At 35.7% G+C, this 25,849-nt stretch overlaps 3 protein-coding genes across 8 annotated transcripts in view; 1 reads left to right on the forward strand and 2 right to left on the reverse strand.

Moving 5' to 3' along the window:
- Window positions 1-25,849, forward strand: part of LOC133529010 (uncharacterized) — a 621,251-nt gene that overhangs the window by 17,048 nt on the left and 578,354 nt on the right. The gene's annotated exons all lie outside the window — the stretch shown is intronic.
- LOC133529165 (chymotrypsin-1-like) lies at window positions 12,022-15,639 on the reverse strand. Its single transcript, XM_061866814.1, has 3 exons — window positions 15,446-15,639; window positions 14,706-14,973; window positions 12,022-12,390 (listed from the first exon to the last, which is right to left on the reverse strand). The coding sequence occupies exons 1-3, from the start codon at window positions 15,541-15,543 to the stop codon at window positions 12,244-12,246; spliced, it is 513 nt and encodes a 170-aa protein (XP_061722798.1). The 5' UTR covers window positions 15,544-15,639; the 3' UTR covers window positions 12,022-12,243.
- Window positions 19,669-24,943, reverse strand: LOC133529258 (chymotrypsin-2-like). Its single transcript, XM_061866945.1, has 5 exons — window positions 24,870-24,943; window positions 22,951-23,122; window positions 21,153-21,411; window positions 20,627-20,752; window positions 19,669-20,023 (listed from the first exon to the last, which is right to left on the reverse strand). The coding sequence occupies exons 1-5, from the start codon at window positions 24,934-24,936 to the stop codon at window positions 19,877-19,879; spliced, it is 771 nt and encodes a 256-aa protein (XP_061722929.1). The 5' UTR covers window positions 24,937-24,943; the 3' UTR covers window positions 19,669-19,876.

Consider the following 25,849-nt stretch of genomic DNA (forward strand, 5'->3'; position numbering starts at 1 on the left):
ATGAGAAATTAACGATATTTTTTCAAATAAATTACTAAAAATTAGTTTTAAATTAAAACATAACTTTTCTTTATATGTAAAGTACAATAAAATAAAACTTAGTAGTAAATGTGTTAAAATATCAATCGACGTAAAGCCAAAAATTGAAAAAAGAACACGTGTTTAAACACTTAACAACAATGAAATGACACGACAATGTCATGCCAAAAATAATAGAGTGTGGGATTGTAAAGCATAGCGGAAACTGAAAGTTGAAAAGTTACACGGATCAAATAAAGAGCCGAATAGACGTAGAGCCGTATGTTCCATTAATTTTTTTAAATAAAGGACATAAAACAAGCACAGACAAGAGATTCTCGAGGGGATTTTAATAAAATAATATTTAGATTTTATTGTGTTTTATCAGACTTATTCAGAGTATATATTTTTTATTCATACACTTATTTATGGATCCGAACTCTAGTCGGTGAATATCGCCAATTAAATCCTCCTCTTTATTTAGTTTTCTGCTCCTGACGCAACATTAGGACATTACATTAACCTTCTTCTTCTTCTTTTTTTCTTTTTTCTTTCTTCTTCTTCTTCTGTTTCCTCCTTTTTTTTCTTGCTAGTGCCTTAATCATAAATGACTTCCATTGCATCTTCTTCCTTTTATTTTCCTTCTTTATTTATGTATATATGCTACCATATTTCCACTTCTTTTCTCAACTATCGTCATAATAAATATCTTCCCGTTTTTCTAAAACTATTTAATTCGTTCTTTGTTCTATTCAACTTATACCTTCCATCCCTCGCCTTTATATCATCTAAAACGCATAGCGCATGCAGTTTCAATGCGCATTTTTGTTTTTTCGGATCCGGTAGCTCCTATTAAAAAGTACCGGATCCGGATAATGAGAACTACGTTTGTATGGAGAAGCAGTCATGTGACTTTGTCCCCTTTCGTCTTAAAAAGTTATAGGATAGTCTTACTACCCAATAGACAGTGGGTAATTAAATTTAGAGTATGTCTCCGAGCTCGAAGAGTCACATACCGAGTTTTACGATCACTGGCGCAGTGTTCGTCTGAAATTCTAGAAATGTCCACGTAAATGTTTAAGTGTGGTTAAAGTTACATGTGATACGTAAGTTTTCTTGAAGTGGAAATGCCCGTTGTTATTAAAAATGCAGTAGTGCACGTAGATAACATCTATCAATGAACAATAGCAAATAAAATACGGATGGAACTATATGGTTTTAATTTAGGATTCATGGAACGTGAAATTAAATTCGCCGATCATTCGAGCCCTTACCATGCTGAATGCGCTCTTAGTTTCAGTATGAGTACCGGATTGCGAGCGTAACCGTGCCTGCTGGCGTGGCAAAGGCGGCTGTATTGTGTGTCAGGAATGCTTGAGACTTTTTCGGTGACGGCCGTGGCGGATAGTACGGGAGTCTAGAGTTTATGTTAGTTAATGTTTTTGTATTATTTAGTTTCACAGGGCCTTCCTCTTACCGGGCTTAAATTAACAAAATATTATATTAACTTCATGTCGATAGAATGATTATGTCACTTATAATTATAAATTATGTGTCTACATTTATACAAATCGCGTCTTTTTTGGCGCGACTCACAGAAGGCGTAAAAATCTGGATTCTGCTCGTTTAAAAATAATTAGCGCTTCCCGCTGCTGTCATTTCCGAGACGCATTTTTTTCAACAGATTGCTTCCGTTCACAAAATTGAATACTAAAAGAACGAAAGCGTTTCTGATGGCTTATAATGTTAGGCTTTTTTAAAATAACAATGTTTTGAAGCGTGCGTTTTTCTCTATATTTTTTTTAGAAAAAAACAGTTTTTCAGTCTGTAAAAAATATTTGGCTTTTTTATTGGTTTAAAATAACGCTCTAACAAATTCTATGTCCTATTGGTAAATAAATTGAATATAAATAAAGTTTATGTGTTTGCATATAAGGCAAGTAAACTAGAATGGATTTCTGATTTTACAATTTGTTAAAGTTTTGATATTGTTATGATACGACTCGCATGTTTCTTTTTCTGTGTATAATAAAGCATATAATAATATATATACATACTAGCAGTGTACGTCGCGGATTTTAAAGCAGAATACCGGTCCTACTTTGTGCCATTCATTGTCATTTTCAACCCTGAAACCACAACATTATTCAAGTTTTCTTACATTTGTAATTTCACGGGAATATAAATCGTGTTCGTTGAGCGGTCGGCGTTATCGTAAAAAGGGCCTCACAGGCGCGTGGGGCTCGTTTAATCGCCGGCGCCAATTACCCTGCTGAGAGATTGCGTTCACTTGTACAGCATTTAAAGAAGAACCAGTGTAAGCGTACTTTGTATCAACTCATCACAACTGACAACTTTTTGACCGGGCGAGCGCCAGCAAAGCGTTTCCGTTTCACCATGGGCAAAACTTGCTTTTGTTTGTTTGGTAGTTTTCTTCTGTACGAGCATTTCCCAACCGATTCTCGAAATTTAGTAAGTTTGATAGCTATTCTTATGACTTTCCTGTGATTTAGTTTTTGGAAACAGTTTAAAATCGTGGATGGGTGTTCGCCAGGTCTACAGCTCACAGAGCTATAAATTTTACAAATTATTTTTTATCCTTTGCGATCAACACTAAACTTTACCACCAAATAATTAGTCCAGCGCTGAGGTTTGCCATCGCATCATGCTTGGTGGAGGGTCCTTCTTGGCGTCCGTTTTGTTTCTTATTCAGTGTTTGAATATCAGACCTTAATAAATGTAGGAATTTTATTTATCTCTTACAAAGTACGTCCCAATTCGTCGACATTGTAATTACTTTTGATACTACACAAATCTGCAACTATCACTTTGATTATCGGTTGTTTCCTTTGAGCCGTACTCTCGTTAAGCGATAACAATAATAACATAGGAATGTTATTCATAACACCATACCAATACCTTGATCACAGACTTACCAGACCTCCGATCATACCTAGTTGTTACAAATCTAAGGGTCCAGTTAAAACCTACGAAATCACCGTCGAAGCTAAATGCTTCGTGAGTAGAAACTGGATTAAGTGTTCTGTCTCAAATCGTGAGGCACAAAAGTGCCACGAAACCTAATACAAATCGTAAATCGACCCCAAGGGGCTAGGCCAAGGCCTATAAGTGCTGTAACACATGTAACTAAACCCTCCCATAGGAAAATTAAGCTACACGAACCTGATTTTTGGAAATGGTGAATGTTGATGAAGATATTTTAGTACATGAATGCATTGTTGTACAGAATTGCTCTTTGCCGAATGTGTATGACTGCTAAGTTTCCTAAGCAGGAAAGCGGAAGGCAAAGCCAAGGTCCAAGTCTATTATTATGGCACTCATACGATAGACCAAGGGCCTGGTCAAGATCAAAGATGAGAGAAGCGCACGGCTGGCCTTTGTGAAAATCATGTATAAAGTGGTAATATTCTAGATAATATTAAGCTCCACCTAGTTTATTTGCCCACTCCAAAATATTAACTAATTTACCTATTACACTACCGAGCTCATTTATTTCCTTGAACAGTGTCAGCCTTACGTTTCTCTCAAACAATGGCTTCTTAATCTTTAGTAGGAAATTATGTTTAGACTTTGATTGAATTTCCATACTTTTAGTGTCATCTTCAGATTTGATATTTCCAAGCCTTTCTACATTAATTTAATAAATGGATCAGCATTGTTTATTAAGCAGCGCCCATATTTATCGAAGTACTTTGTGAGTTTTCAGGGTTTTGTAATAAGTTAATTCTGCTTACCCAAAATGAACAGTGTGGGCTTTTGTTCAAGAACAATTTACTTAACAATCGCGTCCCAACAAAGTATGATGAGTACAATGGACGCTTTACAAAGTAATGTTTTCAGACGACGTAATTAAATCTTGTACTTGTGTATGTAGATAGAACGGGCAGTGATGGCTTGCTTTTGGGTTTTTGTAGAAAGTATTAGAGAGGCGTAATAGAGAGTATACTCTCCAGGGATATGTTGTGCCTGGGACCGAAGTCCACTGCGAAATGTCCAGGGTGCTTATTCAACGTGCCAATAGTCATCTCTATCACTCTTTCATATTAGTGCCACAGTGACAGTTGCGTTTCGTTCGCTAGGGAGCGTTAACGATTGGCACGTTGGCTATGCAGGTGTTGTATTTATATAGTGCCTAACTAACAATCAAAACTCCGTAAGCCAGATGGAGAACGTGCTAACGCCATCTGTTAGAATATTGTGACACGAGGTTGAACAGTAACAGAGGAGACGTCACATTTTAATATTGAAAACGAATTTCGCAGATTTTAACCAGAAAGATATAATGGCTAGACCTTACAAAACTGCCAAGCTCACAGAAATACAAGTTTTCACATGAGATATTTAATAAAAGAGTCAAATTAAGTCCGCCTACTTAAATGCTACATAAAAAGAAAAACACAAGATAATCAATTATTATGCTAAAACTTCCTCGATTGAAAAATTAACCAATTTTATTGGAACTGCAGCAATAAGATAATTTCTCGAATTTCCTTGCTACACAATTGCTTATTTATTTTATAACCACGAGTTTTAGACTTCCCGAAGTTTGATTTTTGTACATATTTTTTCAATACTTATCTCATCTCAACCATTTTTAGGATTCAGTAGCCAAAATGGCAAAAACGGAACTGTTATAGTTTAGTCATGTTCGTCTGTCCGTATATCACAGCCATTTATCTCAAAAAACTATAAGGCATATTAAGAAAAAAAAATTGATAGATAGTTCTATTTTGTCAACTGCTACTAAGTCTTCCGTCTGTCCATCTGTCACCAGGCTGTATCTCATGAGCTGTGATAGTTAGACAATTAATTTTCACAGATGATGTATTACTGTTGTCGCGATAATACAATAAAATATTTTTTAAAGATATTACAACAAACGTGATATATTTGCTCGTTTTCTTAAATAATGGTAAGGAACCCTTCGTGCGCAGGCCCACTCGCACTTAGCCGGTTTTTTTATTTCGTGTGAAGGCACGGTACCCTCCATTATGCGTGACCGTACGCACTTGGCACTTTATTATCAATCTTCGTGTAGAGAATCTTAGTGTAGAGATAACTGACCTCCTGCATATAAACTTATTTGCAGGGGGTCAGTTATCTCTGCAGCCGACTGTACGTGTGTGAGTGTTTCATAATCAGTCCAACGAAGTCGAAGATAAACATCGAAACTTTAGTAATTTCCCGCTGCCCTCTCTATATTTAGGAAGGCTAGAATGACACAAACTTTCTCGTTTGGAGCCATCTGTCTACATCAGGACTGTTCAAATAATTTAACACGTGTCTAGTTCTAGTTTGTTTGTTGATTTAAACTACGAATAACACGATGTTCACTCATAATTTTTAAAACCAAATTGGGACCCGGGATTGTCTCAACGTCCAAAAGCCATATAATAAAAGTAATTGTACGCGATCAAATCCCGAATTAGTTTTAAAAATAATAGGATATAGTTGAATAAATAAAAAAATGGGGACAATCTTACACAAATCGACCTAGCCCCAAACCAAACTAATAAGCAAAGCTTGTACTATGGATACTAGGCGACGATATACATATGTATACAGGGTGATTCATGAGACGTGAGCAGGACTAAGCCTACACAATCAGTGAATGTTAATGAATCGTTCACCATCATATTTAAGTAAAACAATCACGCTTTTTTCTGTTATCTAACCTTTTTTAAGGACAAATTTAATTATCTACAATCATGGACACCCTACAACACTTAACTAACAAAGATAAAACCTCTTTAACCGTTATGACAGCAGTTTGATTATGAAGAAAATAAAATTTCACACTTGAATGAGATACGATTTTTCAAAAGTAACCAGACTCCGATGAGATTCAATGTCATTTGTTATGGATGAAACAAAGAGGGTGACCATAAATGTCGTACTTAAAAGAAATAAAAAAATTTGAACAGTAAAAATTAAATTAACGTTGATCTTACAAATACTGGTACGAAACAGTTGCTTATAACTTACTGAATACGCAGGCTTGATCCTGCTCACGTCTACTGAATCATCCTGTATATACAAGATAAATACATAAAACATCCAATACGAGTACATCCATGACTCCGGAACAAATGTCTGTGTTCATCACACAAATAAATGACCTTACCGGGATTTGAACCTAGGGTCATCGGCTTCATAGGCAGGGTCACTACTACTAGGCCGGACCGGTCGTCATATGTCAGAGGTCCAACAATTATATAATTGAATGAGTTTAATAATATCCATATCATATTATTATCGTAATAAACAGTGTGTGAGTCATTCATTTAAATAGCCTTGGACTTGGAGGATTTTAAAATGGAGCCGCCTTTGGTCATTTGTATTGTATGGTCGGACGTTTATCTGACATTTGTCGTGCCCCTCCCCCGCAAAAATCGGTAGAATGTTTTGTACAGAACATTACAGACAAGGCGTTTCCAGTTTTAAGGGTTCCGTACCCAAAGGGTCAAACGGGACCCTATTACTGAGACTTCGCTGTCCGTCCGTCCGTCCGTCTGTCGCCAGGCTGTCTCATGAACCGTGATAGCTAGACAGTTGAAATTTTCACATATGATGTATTTCTGTTGCCGCTATAACAACAAATACTAAAAACAATAAAATAAATATTTAAGGGGGGCTCCCATACAACAAACATAATTTTTTTGCCGTTTTTATAAATAATGGTACGAAACCCTTCGTGCGCGAGTCCGACTCGCATTTGCCCGGTTTTTAAATCCTCCAAGGCCCAATTCGAACAATGTTTAAAAGATGTGACAGCGAACAGCGATACGATACCGATCTGTCAGTGCCAAAGGTGACTTTTCGGTTGAAGAAATGTTACTTTTGACACAGATCGGTATCGCATCGCTGTCACATCTTTTAAGCATTGTTCGAATCGGGCCGTTAGTATGAGGTGGTATGAGTCATTGAACCCATTAATTCAAAATAACCTTGGCCTAGGCTAGGCAAGCATATTTTAACCTTTTTTCAGACATCTATCTTTGCTTTCATCGTTCATGTATCTTTGCGGGCATGATTGATTATCCTCGCAAAGATATACTAATATAGCCTCTGAAAACAGCTTCTCGCATATCCAAACTTTTCACAGAATATTGATTACGTCCGAGGCTGATATTAACATTGCTTACCGAGCTCTCGCCTCCCCAAACCGGGAGAGCATTCATAAATTGATCTTATTCTGATGCATACCTCGTTAGTAGTTATAATTATATTTGGTACAATTAGATCAATTTGTTTAGTCTGAATGCCGCTTGAATATAAGAGATAGATAACATATTTATTAAATGAACGGATGATTGAATTTGTGTTATGAGGGTCAAATGTTTACACGAGACCATCAACTATCTGCATTTAGAACTAATTAGCATATACCTTATATACCTTATTACCTAATATACCTTAAGCAACAGGTTAAACCAATTAGATAATAGTATTTTATGCAACAGTTGTATAAGAAGGGTCAAAAAAGGCGAGTGGCGTGAGATTTATTTTTGTTGACTCGTAGGAAAAATATTGTATGCAACGTTGTATAAGTAGGTCAAAAAATGCTCGTGGCGTATTCCTTTACAATGTTCGCCTACGCCTTCGGCTCCGGCTCACATTGTAACTCACGCCACTCGCCTTTTTTGACCCTTCTTATACAACTGTTGCATAAAATACTATACTTACATCAGAAATAAGAGTTATTGCTCATTAAACGTACGTGCAAGGAAATCAGGAAATTGCCTTTTTCTCCAATATGCTTGGAAAAGTTCAGCTTATTGTAGCAAAAATAATACGCGAATTTTCATTTTGGACAACCTCAAATAGCAAAAAATAAAAATATAAGCATTTTTCAAAAACTTCGCTCTGAACTGAACCTAATAAGGATTGCTTTTGCTTATTTAAGCATTTTATTATTATTTAGTATTTACTTAATAAAGAATAATAATATACACAGATAACATGTCTTTATTTAGTAAGCGAGCGTGTAAGTATGAGGAATGTTATGAACTTATGAGAGTGAAGGAAGCGAAAGAGGTAGGTAATTATGTCAGGATCTTAGCAAGTGGAAATTCGTGGTCTCTGCCTACCCCTTCGGGAAATAGGCGTGATTATATGTATGTATGTATGTATGTATTTAACAATTTATGGTTTATTAGTATATAAATATTAATAAAAAATACTATTAATTTGTTTAATCTCTATTTTTTTATCAAGGCAATTTGCTAAGAATTTATATACGAGCTATTTTTAAATAATCTGGCAAGCCATTTCCGTTACTAGAAAAAGACAATTGAAAAATGTATGCGCGAAGGGTTGGTCTTCCATACAAAATTTGAATTTCGCGTCTTTTTCTACTAACAAAGTGGGTTTGCCAGAATATAGTCATGTTTTTATTTTAATTGGTTAAAATGAGAATTTACCTCTACCTATCTATATAACAAATGTTAGTGAATGTGTAGATCGTGACATTCACGAAGACGTGTGCCTTGACTCGTATTGTCATGTTATTAAAGGTTAGATTTGACAAATCTGCGCGTCATCGTGGATGACACGAACTATAGAATGTATCTCTGCTTCGCATCGTCTGACAAAATGGAATCTCACCCACGAATGGGGTTGGCAACTGTCAAAGGTTTGCATAGATGGCGCCATCATAGCTTGCCCCTGTCTCTAGTTTTGTTCTATGAGATTTGGCTTAAAGTACTGGAATCCAGGTCACAAAATTAAAAAAAAAAACAAGAATTTGACACAATTCTAGGGATTGACAGGGCAAGCTATGATGGCGCCATCTGTTTAATACTTCGACCGGACAACCCCATTGCCATTTCCCAGACTTTGCAACAATGTACCTACTATTATTTTGTTTGGGAAATAATTAAGTAGGTATAAAGGTGTCATTTTATTTCCGTTTTTCTAATTATGTAATTAATTTTAATGCCAGCAATCGAATGGTCTTTCTTTCTCTCTCTAATCTATCTAATCTAAAAGTACACTTAAATAAAATTAAAATTAAATGTATTGATATTATAAATATCAAGATTGTTATATTTGTTCTTTTTACTCAGCAAAACTGCTTGTTGTTTATATTATTTGTTAATTCAATTCTACACGTGTTGTTATGGAAGAGCGGGGTCTTCTGTCACAGGTATTTTATACTTACTAGAAGACTCCAACCTTTACAATTGAACCCTGTATCATTAACAAATAAAACATTTTCATTTTTCATTTTCATTTTCACTTAAGATTTTCTGGGGTCTTCTTATTTCTACTTTGATAGATTGCTCACTTTTTGTTCATACAGTTAGTTGATATTGTTAAATTCAACAATATTAAGTATATAATATGATATAACACGGATCTGGTTCACGTCTACAAGCTATTGTAATAGCAATCCTGGCAATCTGGGCAAACTTATTCTAGCTCAACCCATCACTACTTACTTTGCAAAGGCTCTTTGTTGCGCGCTTGTAAAGTAGACTTTGAATCTTGCTATTACAGTTTAATTCTGAATAAATTCAAGACAATTAAATAAACGGTAAATTTTTTCAGTCCATTTAGTCGGGAGTGCATCAATTCTTCCTTCTTATCCAAGAAAATATTACAAGAGGAATTAGTGAACAAAATAATGAATAATTATTTTGATAAAAGTTCTTAGCGTGGGATTTTAATTAAATCTGTTCTGTTACACCCACAGTCATCGTAGGATTTCACCTTCGATAGAACTTTTGACAGAAATAATAAAATTACTTCTGGGAAACAAGGGCACTCGTAAAGTTTATGACTTTTAATTAATCCCTATCAAGACTTAAAATGTTTTGTTATTAAAATGTAGTCAGTGTTTGTATGTATATCCGCAATTTGTACCTGCATTTATTAAATAAAATTCCAATATCCACGTTGAGCGACAAATTCGATTGCTATTTATTATTCCTTAAAATTGACAGCGATGTTGTGGGCGTTCCGGATTCTCGTTACCGATGGAAATACGGAGTTTCGTGTTTGCACACAATTTTACATATTTCCTCTGGTAGTAGGTATTTGTTATCCGATCAGGCAGCCAGTCGGGCGCGCTATTGCGAAGTATTCCTACTGCTTGTCACATATCCGGCGCATATCGTCACGCGGCGTGACTCGCGGCAGGCTTTAAAGAGTTTAAAGTTAACTTTTCCAATAGAAAAGTGCCACTTTGATCACTCACGCATAAATACACGATAGACTCGTACTCGTAGGTCTAAAATATACAGGATTGCCTGTCAAGAATCATAATCGCAACAAAAATAGTTAAACAAGTGTTGAAGGTTGAATCCGCATATAATGACATCGAAGGGAAGTGACAAATACGTCATTATCATTACGAAGCGGATGTCATATAAAACATAGATGATCAACTTCTTATTTATGTTAAGTTTTCCAAATTAATCTGAGATTCCTTTCTGAAAGATGAGTTTGATTAATCTTGTACCAATTATTAACTTGTCACTGGGTAGGAAAACTAAAACAACTTACACGCCATGACGCCATGCACGCACCAGACGTCCTCGCAGGGAAAAACGTAGGGACGGCCACGAAAATCAGCGAATGTGGCAGTATAACCGGTCAGAATTTCATGAAAATAGGATTTATAGGTCAAAGTAATAGATTTTTCAGTATAAGCGAAGTCATCTTATGCGATTTTGTTACAAAGAATTTAATATGAAAACCAAACTTCCCACAGCAATTACGTCGTCGAAAGCGATTGGTCAGTATAATAAGCGGAGTCATAATAAACGGATTCCACTGTAATTCAAAATTAATATGTGATTGCGTAAATCATTTGTTTTCTATGGGTGAGTAGCACTTTATTGGGACAACGCAAAATGATAAATAGGTACAGTAAACTTAAATAACAGTATATTACAAGATTTCCAAGATATACTCGAATATACTTCGTTTCGAATATAGTCCGCTAACTTTAAGTTTTATACATTCAAACCGGCCGCCAAATGTTTACATACTCGTACGCGATGGCTTCCCTTTTGCGCACTTCAGTTATCTCTAAGCGTAAGTGTCATTCTAAGTACATCTTGATCACTCCTAAAAGGCAAACAAAACCTCATACCCGAATATCCAACTTTTTTTATTTACTTTTTATTACCGAGATAGGTAGAGAAAAACCAAAAAGTTCTATCAGGGTGTATATACACGAGGAGAACGCTATGTATGCATTGGAAACAACCTTGGTGTGAATTTCACCCCCACTATGATGCCGGTGGAAACCTGAGAAGTTCATTTATTTGGGGTAAATCACTTTGTAATTCTAACAGTCGATATAAAAATCCGTCAAAATTATTATAGTTTTGGATCAAGTGGAAACCAGAATAACCATAGATATAAGATTAAGTTCTTAAATAAACAATTTTTTTTTGCTTTTTTTTTGATCAGAGATTTATTTTGCATATCGATGAATAATACGTTTTTGAAAGATATAGTAAAAAGGATTTAGAGATTTTGTGTGCAGTGGCGACGCACCCGAACTCATCTCCTGAAAGTCTATACTATACCATCGCGTATTTGTCCATACAAAAAGAGAAAAATTCTTCCACTTCTAAATATTTTCCATTCTCCATGACTTTTAGTACAATGACAATGTAAAATTTATTCAGGGACCATAATTTTATATCCGCAACGCAGGCTTCGTCAGGTGAACACAAACTCATAATCAGCTACAGGCTTCGTCACAATATACAACGGTAAAATCTGCAACAGGCTTCGTCAACTTACTCTAAAAGTATACATTAAAAAAAACCCCTACAAATAAAAAGCATCCTCTAACTTAGAGGTCGCCGCCAGCAGGCAGTGTGCCCAGCAGGTTGGTCACATTTCCCCGTTGAATTGCGATGCTAATTCTTTGGGCAAAAATTAGGTTTACAGGTATTCCTTTTTTTCAATATTGCATTGCAAAAAAAAAAATGTTTTAAAAGCGAAACCTATAAACTTAGAATATATTATGCTGAAGCGATCGTCATCAAAATTAATCTTATTTGTTAAGATTTAGTTAGTCGAAACCATTTTCGCCCGAAATGGAAATTTAATAGAAAAAATACCATTATTTCGTTAGGATCGCATAGCTATTTAATTCTTCTGTCTTAAATGGTCAGGTGAAAATGAGACAGCCAATTTATGCATATATTTAATGCTCATCTATGGCCTCTGGAAACTAATTTATAGATTCTGCTTGATGGTCTTGCTGATCCACTTGACGTATTTGGACACTCTGGTGTACACTGAGGATTGCTTGCCGCATCCTTCGCCGTACGAGACTAGCCCGATCTGTACGCCGTTGTATGTTAGCGGACCTCCGCTATCGCCCTGCATATGAAATGGCAACTATATTATTTTTCAAATAGCTTGAGTACGGTCACCACACCCGCCATCACCCCACAGCCACAGCCGTCATCTCAATACTTTTCACGAGCTTTTATTTTACTTGCCCTGTTAAGTAGTATGTACATATGTGAATTTGTTAGTGTGGGTCAAATTTAAATTTGCTAGCTTGCTTAGCTTTTAATTAGCTTGCAAGCTAAATTTGATCCACTTTCCGATGTCCGATTGAGCTGAAATTTTGCATACATACGTATATCAGATGACAATGCAATATTATGATGACAAGGAGCTGATATGATGGAATATGGAGATAGAAGATGGCTATGGGAACTCTGTGATAAAACAACGCAAACTAATTGTGTTTGGGGTTGTTAGAATTGTCTCGATGAGTATTAGTTGGCTGTGGTAAGAAAAGTACAGTAAGCGTTTAAAGCTTGTACCAAAAATGATATTTTTGCCAAAAACTATTTACGTTAAGGTTATAAACTGTATGGAGATGACAGCTGTTACCATACCCAAGCTATGTGAAAAATATTATAAGAGAATATATTAGGAATCAGAGGAATATCATGAAATTTTTGGGCCCACCCAGCTCCTGAGTACTCAAAGCAGTAATTAACGTGGTATTGCGTGAGGGAGAGACAAGAAGATTCGTGACTTCCCATTTATTGTTGTGCGTAGACAGTGATAATTCTGTACGTGGTACGGTTAATCTATTCTGTGTATTAAACGGTATCAAAGTTTTTGCCTGCCTCTTGAGAAACATACCTAAAGGGGTGAAAACAATGAAATTAACCATGAAAGTATTTCTTTAACCTTGCGTTCAAAACGAGTTTAAGGTAAGACTTTAACTTAAATTTCTGTCGAATGTATAAGGCGAATTAGGTACAGATGTATCTGCAAACAGATCTTCCACGATGGATTTGCCCACCAGCAACATTTGCCACACAGAGCTGACGGATTTATCAGCTATTCGAGCGATAGAGAGGCAGAGAAAGAAATTTAGATTTTCGTTTTTTTGCGATAGGCCCCCTGTTGTGCGTAAGTACAGACGTATATACATCTGTCTGTACGTAGGGATATCCCTAGCGAATGATGTTGATGAAAATTTATTTACCCAGCAGGCATCGTGGCCGTTCTTTCCAGCGCAGATTTTGTAGTCAGTCAGATCAACGTAGATTTTCCGGCAGTTGTCCTGCGACTCTATCGGTATTGTCACTTGGCGGAGGTTGTTTTCATAATACTGTTTAAAACCATAAACATTAATTTAGTGTGTTTAAAAAATAAAACTGAAGTACACTTAAATCGACCGGGATATAAACCTTGATTACCTTTTATATTGTTTTTATTGAGCTCCCGATATGATATTTCGACACAGTTACATGCATCTTGTTCACGGGTAACATATCATATCGGGAGCTCAATAAAAACAATATAAAATTTAATCACGGCTTATATCCCGGTCGATTTAAGTGTAGTGAAACTCACCAAAAGTTAGGTGATTTAACACTATCATTCAAAACTGTTAATACTGAAGTACACTGCTAACCCTTTTGCAAACATCATGGCCGTCTGTTTGAAAAGAGAAGAGTCATGCAATGTATTGTTTCTCTTTCCGTACAGACTCTAGCGATTAAAATAGTACTAATTTTTGGATTTATAATCGAGGAAAGTCAAATTGCGTTGTATTTTTTAAAGTTTTGATTGACCATACATGTTCTCTGCTTTATATTTACCAACTGTTAACTGTCAATTTATTAAACATTATTGGGTTATTGCCATTAGTTACCACTAAGTTGTTAACAGTGGTAACAACTGAGAAAAAATACCCAGTAGTTACCACCATCTCGCTTTTGTTAGAGTGAGCAGTTCACTGAAACACTGACTGAATCTCAAAAAGTGCTCAGTTTTTTCTACTACGTCGGTGGCAAACGAGCATATGGCCCGCTTGATGGTAAGCAGTCTCTGTAGCCTATGTACGCTTGCAACTCCAGACACTCCGCACCTTCGTTGAGCTCTGGCAACCTTACTCACAGGCAGGAACACAACACTGATTATGGTCTAGTGTTATTTGGCTGCGGCAGCATACTTCATCTTCATAACATAGGGATTTGTGCTATACTCGTACTTTCTAGTTTCACTTCTGAGTAAGTACTTTTGTCAGTACCTTCTTTACGTATTTGGTTGCATAAGTAATAACATTTCGTTTATTTTTGGAATTGCTTAGCAGGGGATTTTTTAACGTTTTCGTATCTGCGTAGTAAATAGGTAGGTATGATAATTTGATAATACATACTTACATTACCGTCAGTTGATCCCCATCCAGTAACGTTGACCTGAGCTCCTTCTTCTACTTGCAGCTCTTCATCAGGAAGAAAAATTTTAGCCACTTTGTTTCCGAAACGTATAGGCTCCTTTAATTTCAATAGGCAGATATCATTTAAGTTACCAAAAGGGATGAATGCCTTATAACAAAGCTCCTTTTCCATGTCTATGAAGACTCCAGAATTCTGTTCTAAGTTGTCGGAGCCCACCAGAACCTTTATTGAAGAGGTGTCTTCGATACTCCTGCAATAAGTTTTTTATTTGTTAAATGTAACTTTTTTTATCATTTTATCAAGAAGGTAAGTATTATTCGCTCGAGCAATGTCTAAACTCTTAACTTTTTGTACGAAGTCTTTTGACTCGAAGCTCATTATTTTTATTTTTACCAAAATAATTTTTATGTATATAAACATAGGAACGAAAATGTGAATTTAATTTAATGCGTCAAACAAATTGTGGTAGATTGCATCACCTCGACCTCTCGCTCGCTGTGTCGAGGTGGTTCTTCTCGGGTCAGAGGTGTAGGGTTAGAGCCGGTGTAGCTTTATTTGAAGTTCATAAGCGCATTGTAATATGCCTACTTGAATAATAAACTATCTTTATCTTTGTCTACTAATTGTATGAAAGACCTAAAATAAATAACTTTGAATTACTAGTATGTTCTGCTTGCTCTCTTTTATAGCAATTATATTTTTTACAGAATTGCTAATTATACCTTATGCAATGAGCTGCAGTCAGAATAAATCTTTCATGGATGATGGATCCTCCGCAAAAATATCGAAAACCGTAATAATCTCCAAACAAAGCCGCCATGTAAGGTGCGTCTTCAATAGATATAGCATGCCCACCATATATACCCAAGTTGTGAGCGTCCAATGTATGTAAAGCTGAAAGTAAATGAGAAGTAAGGTTTAATTTTTTTTATAGTACGTCTGTGGGAAACAAGCATACGGCCAGCCTGATGGTAAGCAGTCTCCGTAGCCTAATATGTACGCTTGCAATTATATATCAAAAGTGGTTACTTAAATATTTAAAACAATATTTGTTAATAGCTGAATTATATATTGAGTGGCATCGGGTAGATCACGAGGTGTCTCCGAGTCTCTTTGACAGGTCCTGGAAGAAACTCACAACGCCAGGGCCCTCTGCCACGGCCTGCGAGGATATTACGGTTTGTTCTGCGGTTCTTGAGTAATAATGTTTTCTTGTTCCTGCTCCATACATTTATTTTGAAAAAAATTCGTAACTCGACATTTTTCATTCCAAATCGTCTAAAACTCATAGGTTACCACAACAATGCTGGGCAAAACCTATTTCAATCAAAAAAACATAAAAATATCAACTTCGGTTTCTATGTCAATGAGAGCCGAATTTCAGCCCACAGTGGGGCCCTACGGAGGCACGGACTAAGGAACTCGATGTCAAATGGAATAAAAGAGTGCTGGGCGCCAAGATACCTGTATTTTCCTATCTATCGACATTAACTTGACATAATTATACAGTTGACAGTTAATTTTTTCCGGATATGGACTGTATTATTGCTCTAAAAAACATATGTCAATGTATGTAGCTTCTCTGCGATCCGCGGCTCAAGGACATCAAAATCAATAAAAAAAAACTAACGGTGAAATTGTAAAAAGGAAAGATATGATATTTAGAGGTATTAACACATTCCCAACTGAGCTACGGTCGTAGCCCTACATCGTAGCCGATAACATAGGTTCCCGGTATGTAGAGGAAATGCTTCGCAGGGGCAAAACGACAACGTGTCGTGATTAGCGCTGAATGGGTTAAATTGTGTAGATTTGCAAATAATTTCGTATTCTTTTTGTACCTTATTAAATCTTAACTTACCTGACCCCCATGCCACTTGGACTAATACGCTAACCGTCACACACAATAATTTAAGTAAGCGAGCCATGGCGACACACGCTCATGTGAACGATATAGATAATCTGTAATATGAACTGGTCATATTTATACTTTGTAAAATAAATAATTAATTAAATACCTAACTGTCGACATCATTTGATAAATTATGTTGCTATGGATCCAATATCTAGATTAAAAATACGTAATATGGACTGTTAGTATATCAATTATTAAAAAATGGTTTTAATTAGTTATTTCACTGTTATTTTCATCAAAGTAATTTGCAAAGTAACACAATTTGTACCTAATCAACCATAGACATAATATATCTAAGGACCAGTACAGTGGTGTCATGCACACGAATTCGAGCCAATCGTGCAGTCTAACGCCACAACGCGATTGGTTGATGAGTTCGCGTCACGCGCGCGATTGGTCGCAACTAGTTGCGTTAGACTGCACGATTGGCTCGAATTCGTGAGTGACACCACTGAACTAGCACCATTCTTTTTATATTAAAATTGTTTAAAATAAGAAATTACCATTAATTTAATTAATGGTGCTTTTATTACTATGAAAACGTCCGCATCCGGTGACAATCCGAGTTTCAAAGAAGGGATTCACATAATATCCGATCCGAAATTTCTCGAGTCTCCTAACAGTTTCTCCATTTCGCTTTTGGATAATTGTAGAAATAAGTATTTACCGTATTTAGAATACATTTCCATATAAAAAAAATGTGTTGAAGTACCAAAAAAAGGCCGAAAACTTTTGACCTTGACAGTTACTCCATACAAAAATTAACTGTCATAGGGACCATCATTGGCCGCGTTAAGTATATGTAGATGAGGCTATGTCGTTCCCAAGCATTATACTGTGATAATAAGTGACAACCAAAACTCACTAATGAATACTGCTACAAGTTCAGAATATAGTGAACCGCAATATTAATAAAACAAATTTTATTTTTATGTATTTCGAAGTGAAAACTTCTTTAGCGCGCTATGTGCACTTTTTGTGATGGGGAAAAAATGTTAAACTCGCGACAGGTCACGTGACCGACAGATTCGACAGATTGAAAATTCGTAAGACAGACACGTGACCTGATCGAAAAACTGTTACAATGTCATTGAATTGTAATAGTTCTGAAGTGTTAAATTTTTAATGTAATATAAATTGTCATGTTTGTGTCCGATAGCGCAATAAATGGATATTGTATTTTACCACATAAATGATAGTACTTTTATACTGACAATTAAAGCAATTCGTCCAAAATTATTCCCTAACCATTCCAAAATATCAAAAATGCACAAAGTTAATTTTCAAGTTTTCACTTCTGCCGGCACTCCCGGAGTGCAACCCGTTGTTTTTTTTTAATTAGTGAGTTTTATCACTAGACCATATCTCGATAAATAATTATATTATTAAAACGGATAACTCATTTGTTTTGCCAAAGAGAATGGGGCTCTAGATAAAGCTCCTTGTTACGGAAAGAAACTCTGGCATGGCAGAGATGGCACCGCATCTCGCTTGCACAGTATAGATTCTATAGAACTACGAGCGAAATGCATAGGCGAATGACGGATTAGAATTTTATCTTTTCGCATGTAATTCACAAATTGACTAGTTAGACGTTTTTATAGTAGCTTGGTGCAAGTAGTAATAGTCATTTTACTACCGTATTACATTTTTTAACTTAATAATTGAACAGAGAAAATTCCACTACGCACCAATAATCTACACTGAAAATAGAAATACTATAGGGAGCGTGCATGAACTGTAGGGGGCAGCACAGGAACCGCCTGTTAAGTTAAGTTAAGTTTTAAATTTAGGCCACTAGACGGCAGACCCAACGCACACGGTCTCTATCTCTATGCTCCTGGCAAAACCTCGCATACAATTTTTTGTAAATATTGCACAATCTATTTTTAACTTATAATGTATCGCCGTGTGGTGCCGGCATTTTAGAATAGCACCACCCCATCTCGTCCCGTGGGTGTCTTGAGAGCCGACTAAGGGAAACCGACGTATGGGCAGCAGCGTCCGTCAAGTATTGCTATTAACACCTACTGCGGTCCCAATTCGTATAAACAACTAAACATCAAACTCAAACCAATCATAACAACCCTAAAACTAATTTTCCAATAAAACCCATCATCCTTCTTAGAACTCAAACTTATCTACAACTACTAACAATAAAAATTTCGCAAAAACAAATAGAAACTCAATATAAATCTCAACCAGGAACCATTGGCCGCCCGTACTCAATGGGTCGAATATATCTTAGATCAATCATAGCAACAACGCCGGGTCTTCAACTTGAGCATCACCATTGCTTCTTGTCTGATGGTGATGCCGGACTCGGCATCGCATAAACCATGACAACCATTCGCATATGTCACCACGGGCACAGGGTCGCCCGTATCAATAGCGAGGGCCCTGTGTCTACAACTGACACTAAAAACCTTTAAAAAAAAAACTAACAATGTTTACCAAAGGGTTCCAATTTCAAAAACGGTCAACTGTTCTGGGTGTCAGAAAGGTCCCTATAACGAACGAAATACTAAAAATCGGCGCTTGATTTATTGATCAGTATTTTAACATACATTATTATCTTCTGGTATAGATAGGCTGTACATTTTTAAAATTATGTTCTATGGATATCAATAAAAGGGCTTCAGAGATTGCGCGCTAAACCTGTGTTATCCTTATTGGTTGAACCAAAGAACCCGCACACGAAATTCTGAGACAATTTTCCTGCTTACAGTTGAAGGTATTTTTAAGGATAAATGTATTTTTCGCATTTCTATTGATGTATTATGTTACCTACACAAAGTGAGCTTGCTCAGTAGGCGTAAATATAAAAGCGGGTTTTACATGGCACATATTGAAAAAGACAGTTAATTTATTTTTGTAGCATATATAGGCTGGTGTGAACTTTTTGATCTGTTATTTAAGAATTTTTACATTATTTGTCATAAAAAATAAATGGTTAAAATAAGAATTAAATTAAACTGCAGATTTTAAATAAGTAGTTTAATCTTAATTTAAAGAAAACAGAAAAATGCCAGTATTTTAGTCGTTGAACGCTCAATATTGCCATATAAATACTTTCAAACATTGAATATATTTCCTAATTAAAAATATGGAATTTTGAATACAATTGATTAAAAGTTTACATTTAAATTTGATTTTAATTAACTATTAAATTCTATCGAACAAGGCTTAAATCTAGTTTGTTTAAAGGTTTCGTAACACTCTCTTATCTAAAGGTAATCTAGATATTCTTGAGGATGTTATCATAGATCCAGTTGACATAGCTAGAGACCCTGGTGTAGACAGTGGAAACGAGGCCGCATCCATGCCCGTAGGAGACGAGGCCGACTTGCACGCCCTTGTATGTTAGAGGGCCTCCACTGTCACCCTGTATAGATAATAGAATTAACATTTTAGGAATTAGAAGTTATTCAAGTCTATGCGAGATCCTACCTAATACGAAAATCCAGGCTGCCTAGGATTTTTATTACATGAATTGTAGTCAAAGTGACTATTCGAAAGTGCTTGTTGCTGGTCCTAGTTACTTGAATAAAGTATGAGTTTTGAGTTTATAAAGAAATCTATTGTACATTAATAAATAAACATCTTGAGACCATTCATTGAAACTCCCATAGAAATTCAATATGATCGCGCATTGACTGTCTCTGATCTCATTAATGTATCTTATAAATAACAAATATTATCTCAGTATTAACTTATATGTAAAGTTACGACAACATAACATGATGCAACTTTTAAATTGATGTAGGATATGCAACTACATCACTCGACGCGTGGTGAAGTATTCCACAAGTAAGAAAGCGCCTCTATGTTTGAAAAGTGTAAGACAACGTTTCTTATTAGAACTACTGTGGAGATTTTACTAACAGCGACACTCGTAACTGCTTTTACACACACTTTTAAGCACTGTCCCGTTAATATAAAGATCGTCCGTTAGTGTGGACATTTGGACAATCAGTGGTATTCGTACCTTGCAAGCGTCGTGGCCTTTCGACCCAGCGCAGATGAAGGTGTCTTTCAGCTCCTCGTATTCTTTGCGACAGCTGTCCGGCGACTCGATAGGCACAGTAGTTTGACGAAGAGTTTTCCGGTCGTACTATTTAAAACAAAACACATTTAGCCAGAGATTGTTGTTTTTTTGTACGCATATAATTGTTGTACAAACAGGACCTGTGGACCTTATGCCTTTGGCAATAAGGTTCACCGATGGACAGTTAACAGTGTGGGCGATGGTACTATGGGAATATATTTACATCCGGCTGATCGAAGTGGGACTGGCAGGAGCTTTAAAAACACAGAAACAAACTATTCATTTTAGGGATATTAAGAATGATATGATGGTTTCACGCAAATAACATTTGATAGGTACATTTTTTACCTGGATGTACTCGATGCTAAGGTAAAGAAAGCTGTACTGTAGTAAGATTTCATTAATACTTGACTGAGATTACACATTTGGCTATTTTGATAGTTTACAATAAGCACCTAATACTTACATGTTTGTCAGTTTTCCCCCATCCGGTGACATTAACCAAAACACCTGCATCTAACTCCAAGTCTTTATCGGGTAGCGTAATTTTTGCCATCTTAGCGCCATACTTAATATGCCCGTTTAATTTCAACAGGCATATATCATTAATTTCCCCATCGTAGCCTTCATGACAAATTATCTTTTTCACGTGGTAAAATATTCCGTTTTCTTCATACAAGGCGTCTGTTCCGACAAGAACCTTTATTTCAGTCGGGATGGTATCCCTGTAATGATTTAGTTATTTAGTCGGTGGTTTTGAATAATGTGTTGCTCGACTGAGTTACAAAAGCATACTGAGGAGAAAGCAGCCGAGTGCTGGCCGGGCGACATTGGTACTTGAGTGGCGCAATAGACGGGGCTGCTAGTTGAGAAGTTCAATCAATTAGGGCTGATTTACAAGAGTGTTATCTCATAGGTGGTTCAAGCGGGAGGCATGGATACCTAAATGTGAAATGTGTAACATTACATTACATTGTTTTAAAAGGTAAAATTATTATGACCATACCTACTGTGAAAATGTTCTATGGTAACTAACAAATCAGTTTGTTCGATTGTACAATTATCGCCGAATCACTTACCTCATGGCGGCTACCTCGTAAACCAAGTCTAGGTAAAAGTATCAATAATTAGTATTGTTTGAAAAAGGACGGAGATTTTGAGCAATGATTCAAAATAAATATTGGCTTTCCATATAAAAATAGGTATGGGGTATGACACCACTTTGCTCTTAGCTCTGATACAGACAAATTGTCAAAAATCTTGTAGTAACACAGAACAATCTTCGTTACGATTCCACTGTTACTGAAAGTGACGCAAATAAACAAAGGAACAAAAAATATGCAGCAATAATTAACAATGACAAAAATCAATTATTTTTCTATGACTTATGAAGTTTATCGTAATATTCAGGCTCTGTTTTAACCGTGCTCGCGCAAGGTAGGCGAGCAAAGGTTTGGAACTGAGGATCAGCAACTTCTATAACTATTTGGCTTAGGCAAACATATCTAGGCCACAAAAAAAAAACAATAATTTTACAATAAACCTACGCTGGCGTCATCTGTAAAATACTTCGACCCCATTAAAGTACTCATTAATAATTTTCATAAATTCACTAATATAATATTTAATCTACTTCATTTTCAAGAAACTAATAATTATAGTCTGGCAAACCAAATATGTCAGTAATTAAAAACATGAAAACTATACTCATTCTCATCTCTTTATTTTCGGTGCTAGTATGAGCGAAAAACAAAGATAGTATGATTCTCTCTGTGTATGTTTGAAATGAGACAGTTCTTGGCCAAACTATAGTCGGGCCAACAGTAGAAAAAGGCGCGAATTTCAAATTTTCTATGGGACGACAACCCTTCGCACCTACATTTTTTAAAGTTGCCACTTTATTCTTCTGATGGAAATGGCTTGACAGACTATGTATAACTTAAGCTTAGAATAAATTTAAAAGTGGAAAAAATACTGCCTTGGGTGATACTTGAACTCACGGCCTCTGGATCGATACTAAGAAGTATAATGTTCTTACAGTAGATGTCGCTAGGGTCCCCTAGACCCATATGGTGGGAAAATTTGCTGCCTATGGATGAGATCTTGGTGGCTCAGATGGCAGAGCGCTGGAGTATCGATCCAGAGGCCGTGAGTTCAAGTCTCACCCAAGGCAGTAATTTTTCCACTTTTAAATTTATTCTAAGCTTAATAGCATCGTTCGCAAACGTTTCTGCTAGTTAAAAATTAATTGATGTATAACTTACTCAAGGCAATGAGCAGCAGTAAGAATGAAACGTTTATGGACGATAGAACCTCCACACATGAACACCAAATCATCGTCCTCTTCGATAAACAACGCGGCCATGAAGGGGTTGTCCTGGATAGAGACATTCCGCCCGCCGTAGATGCCCAAATTCTTGGAGGCTGCATGGAAGGCTGAAAGGAAACGTGAAATAAGATAAAGAAAAAGCGGCCAAGTGCGAGTCGGACTCGCCCATGAAGGGTTCCGTACCATTTATGACGTATTCAAAAAAACTACTTACTAGATCTGGTTCAAACCAATTTTCGGTGGAAGTTTGCAGGGTAATGTATATCATATATTTTTTTTAGATTTTTCATTCTGTTATTTTAGAAGTTACGGGGGGTACACACTTTTTACCACTTTGGAAGTGTCTCTCGCGCAAACTATTCAGTTTAGAAAAAAATGATATTAGAAACCTCAATATCATTTTTAAAGACCTATCCATAGATACCCCACACGTATGGGTTTGATGAAAAAAGTTTTTTTGAGTTTCAGTTCTAAGTATGGGGAACCCCCAAAATTTATTGTTTTTTTTTCTATTTTTGTGTAAACATCATAATGCGGTTCATAGAATACATCTACTTACCAAGTTTGAACAGTATAGCTTTTATAGTTTCGGAAAAAAGTGGCTGTGACAGAATCGGACAGACAGACGGACATGACGAATCTATAAGGGTTCCGTTTTTTGCCATTTGGCTACGGAACCCTAAAAACCAGTCAAGTACGAGTTGAATCGTAATTATACACCCAGGCTAAAGTTATGGAAACAATGTTGTGTTATTTAATATCTCATGTTTGTATTATAATTTTTGTTTATTGGTAATAATCAAAAAATTACATTAGCAACCCAAAAAAAAAAAAATTAAAATATTCCCTAAGCTTTAAAAAATCCTAGTATACAGTAAAGAAGATAAAAAAATAGAAGTTTGGAAAAAGTTACACATCACCCTTTTTAATTGCGTTAGAAAATTTTAAACTGGCCATTATCGTAAACAGAATTATTCACTTTAAAAATTTTATATTATCATTTTTAATATTTTATTCTCTAACTCAACGAGAAGTAAAGAAATCTATCGCATGTAAATCACAGTTTTTATTTTTTCTTATAAGCCTGTTTTCATACATGACATGAGTTAAAATTATTTTCGTATTCTTGTTTTCTTTTGACCCCAAAAAATGTGTCGGAGTATTTCTTTTTGTATGAGATGAAATTTATTTTTTTATTTTTTATCATGTAAATTATAATCTATAGCTAGAAAGACATGTAATAGCACTAGACTTTATTTATTTATTTGATAGAAGACACAAATAAAAGCGTGACAAAATGGTCATAAACAAGACAACGAAAAGAATTTTGATCCACCTACTTTTGTTTTAATAAAGTAATGAAAAGAATAATCACAGAGTCATGGATTATGGAACAAAATTGAAATGATGCACCTACCCAAAATAAATGAGTATACGATACGTCCACAATAAACAGCAATCGTAAGTACAGTCACGTCTGCGGTGGCAGCATGGTTCCATTTTTATCACTTGTCACTATGCCCGTCACTTTCACGCTTACAAACTTGTTAGAACGTGACAGGCATGGTGACAAATGATAAAAAGCCGACCATCTTAGCCCTGCTGAAAATAGCGATACGAAAAATGTGCTAAAAATATGTATACATTACCTTAATATATGGGCTATACATATTTTTGGCACTTTTTTCGTATCGATATTTTCAAACGTGACCATATAACAATTTCTATTGGAAAAAATATTTATATAGCAAACACTTTAATTTCAGTACCATTTCGTACCTTGTCACTGTGACAATCAGTATGAAAGCCGCTAGGGCTTCATACTATTACCTACATATTATTGATTATGCTCACCTGATCCCCATGCTGCTGGAAGTAATACACTCACAATGACGAAAACGGCAACTAGCAGGCGAGCCATAGTCAAACGCGCTTTAAAATGTTCCCTTAAACTATTATGTCGTCTATTTATACGATTTTATATTTAATAAAAAGCTTGGTAATTGATAAGTCCCTGCATTTTTTAAATGAATGACCTGTTTTGTAGGTAACTTTATAGTTTAGATTAGATAGTTTGCCGGTTTATAGAAATAATTGCAATTAGTAGTAGTAGTTAGTAGAAATAATTGCAATCAATACTATTTTTATCAACATGCACCGATAATAAAATTAGTAAACAAATGTTTATTTGTCAAATCTAAACTTTAATAACATGACATTACGAGTCCGTCCGGTTTGCCCCAACGAAAATTTTTTTTTATAATAATACTAAGCATTTCGATCCTAAAGTTGTGTAGGTTATAAACAGAGGCTAATATAAAAATTTGGTGTTTCTTAGCGGTATTTAGCTTGCAAATATTGTAAAAACATGCTTACTAACTTCATAGTACATCGAAATTAGACTTAAAACATCGTAATAATTATTATTCTAAGTATTAAGATTTTTTACGCGAAGCAGCCAAAACAAAAATGATATAAAAGAACTAATGGACCTAATGGTACTAATAGTGCTTCCGTAGCTTAATATCGTACGTAACTGACGCACAACAGCCGTCCTGCCCCGAGGTCCATCTTGCCCCGGTCTCCCCTATTATTTTTGTATCTAAAAACACAGTACAATTTTATGCTTTCAGGTAAACTTCAAACCGTGCCAAAGTGATTCAGAGTAAGTTTAGATTTTTACTTATAAATCTACTATCGAATTTAATTTCAAGACACCGTAGTACTCTATTTCCGATAAAACCAAAAAAGGAGTCGCACCGACATCGTAGTAAGATATATAATCTGGCAAACCCAATTTGACAATAAATAAGAATAACAAAAACTATACTCAT

The sequence above is a fragment of the Cydia pomonella genome, chromosome 20 (genome assembly GCF_033807575.1).
Source record: "Cydia pomonella isolate Wapato2018A chromosome 20, ilCydPomo1, whole genome shotgun sequence".
Classification (NCBI taxonomy): Eukaryota; Metazoa; Arthropoda; class Insecta; order Lepidoptera; family Tortricidae; genus Cydia; species Cydia pomonella.

Bases quoted from the DNA above. Each gene is read 5' to 3' on its own strand.
- LOC133529258 (XM_061866945.1), bottom strand. From the start codon at position 24,936: ATGGCTCGCCTGCTAGTTGCCGTTTTCGTCATTGTGAGTGTATTACTT. The intron at 23,123-24,869 runs GTGAGCATAATC...GTTTCCTTTCAG, and splicing joins TCCAGCAGCATGGGGATCAG to CCTTCCATGCAGCCTCCAAG. The intron at 20,753-21,152 runs GTAAGTATTAGG...TGTTTTAAATAG, and splicing joins GGGGGAAAACTGACAAACAT to TACGACCGGAAAACTCTTCG.
- LOC133529165 (XM_061866814.1), bottom strand. From the start codon at position 15,543: ATGGCGGCTTTGTTTGGAGATTATTACGGTTTTCGATATTTTTGCGGA. The intron at 14,974-15,445 runs GTATAATTAGCA...AACTTATTGCAG, and splicing joins ACTGCAGCTCATTGCATAAG to GAGTATCGAAGACACCTCTT. The intron at 12,391-14,705 runs GTAAGTATGTAT...TTTCATATGCAG, and splicing joins GGGGATCAACTGACGGTAAT to GGCGATAGCGGAGGTCCGCT.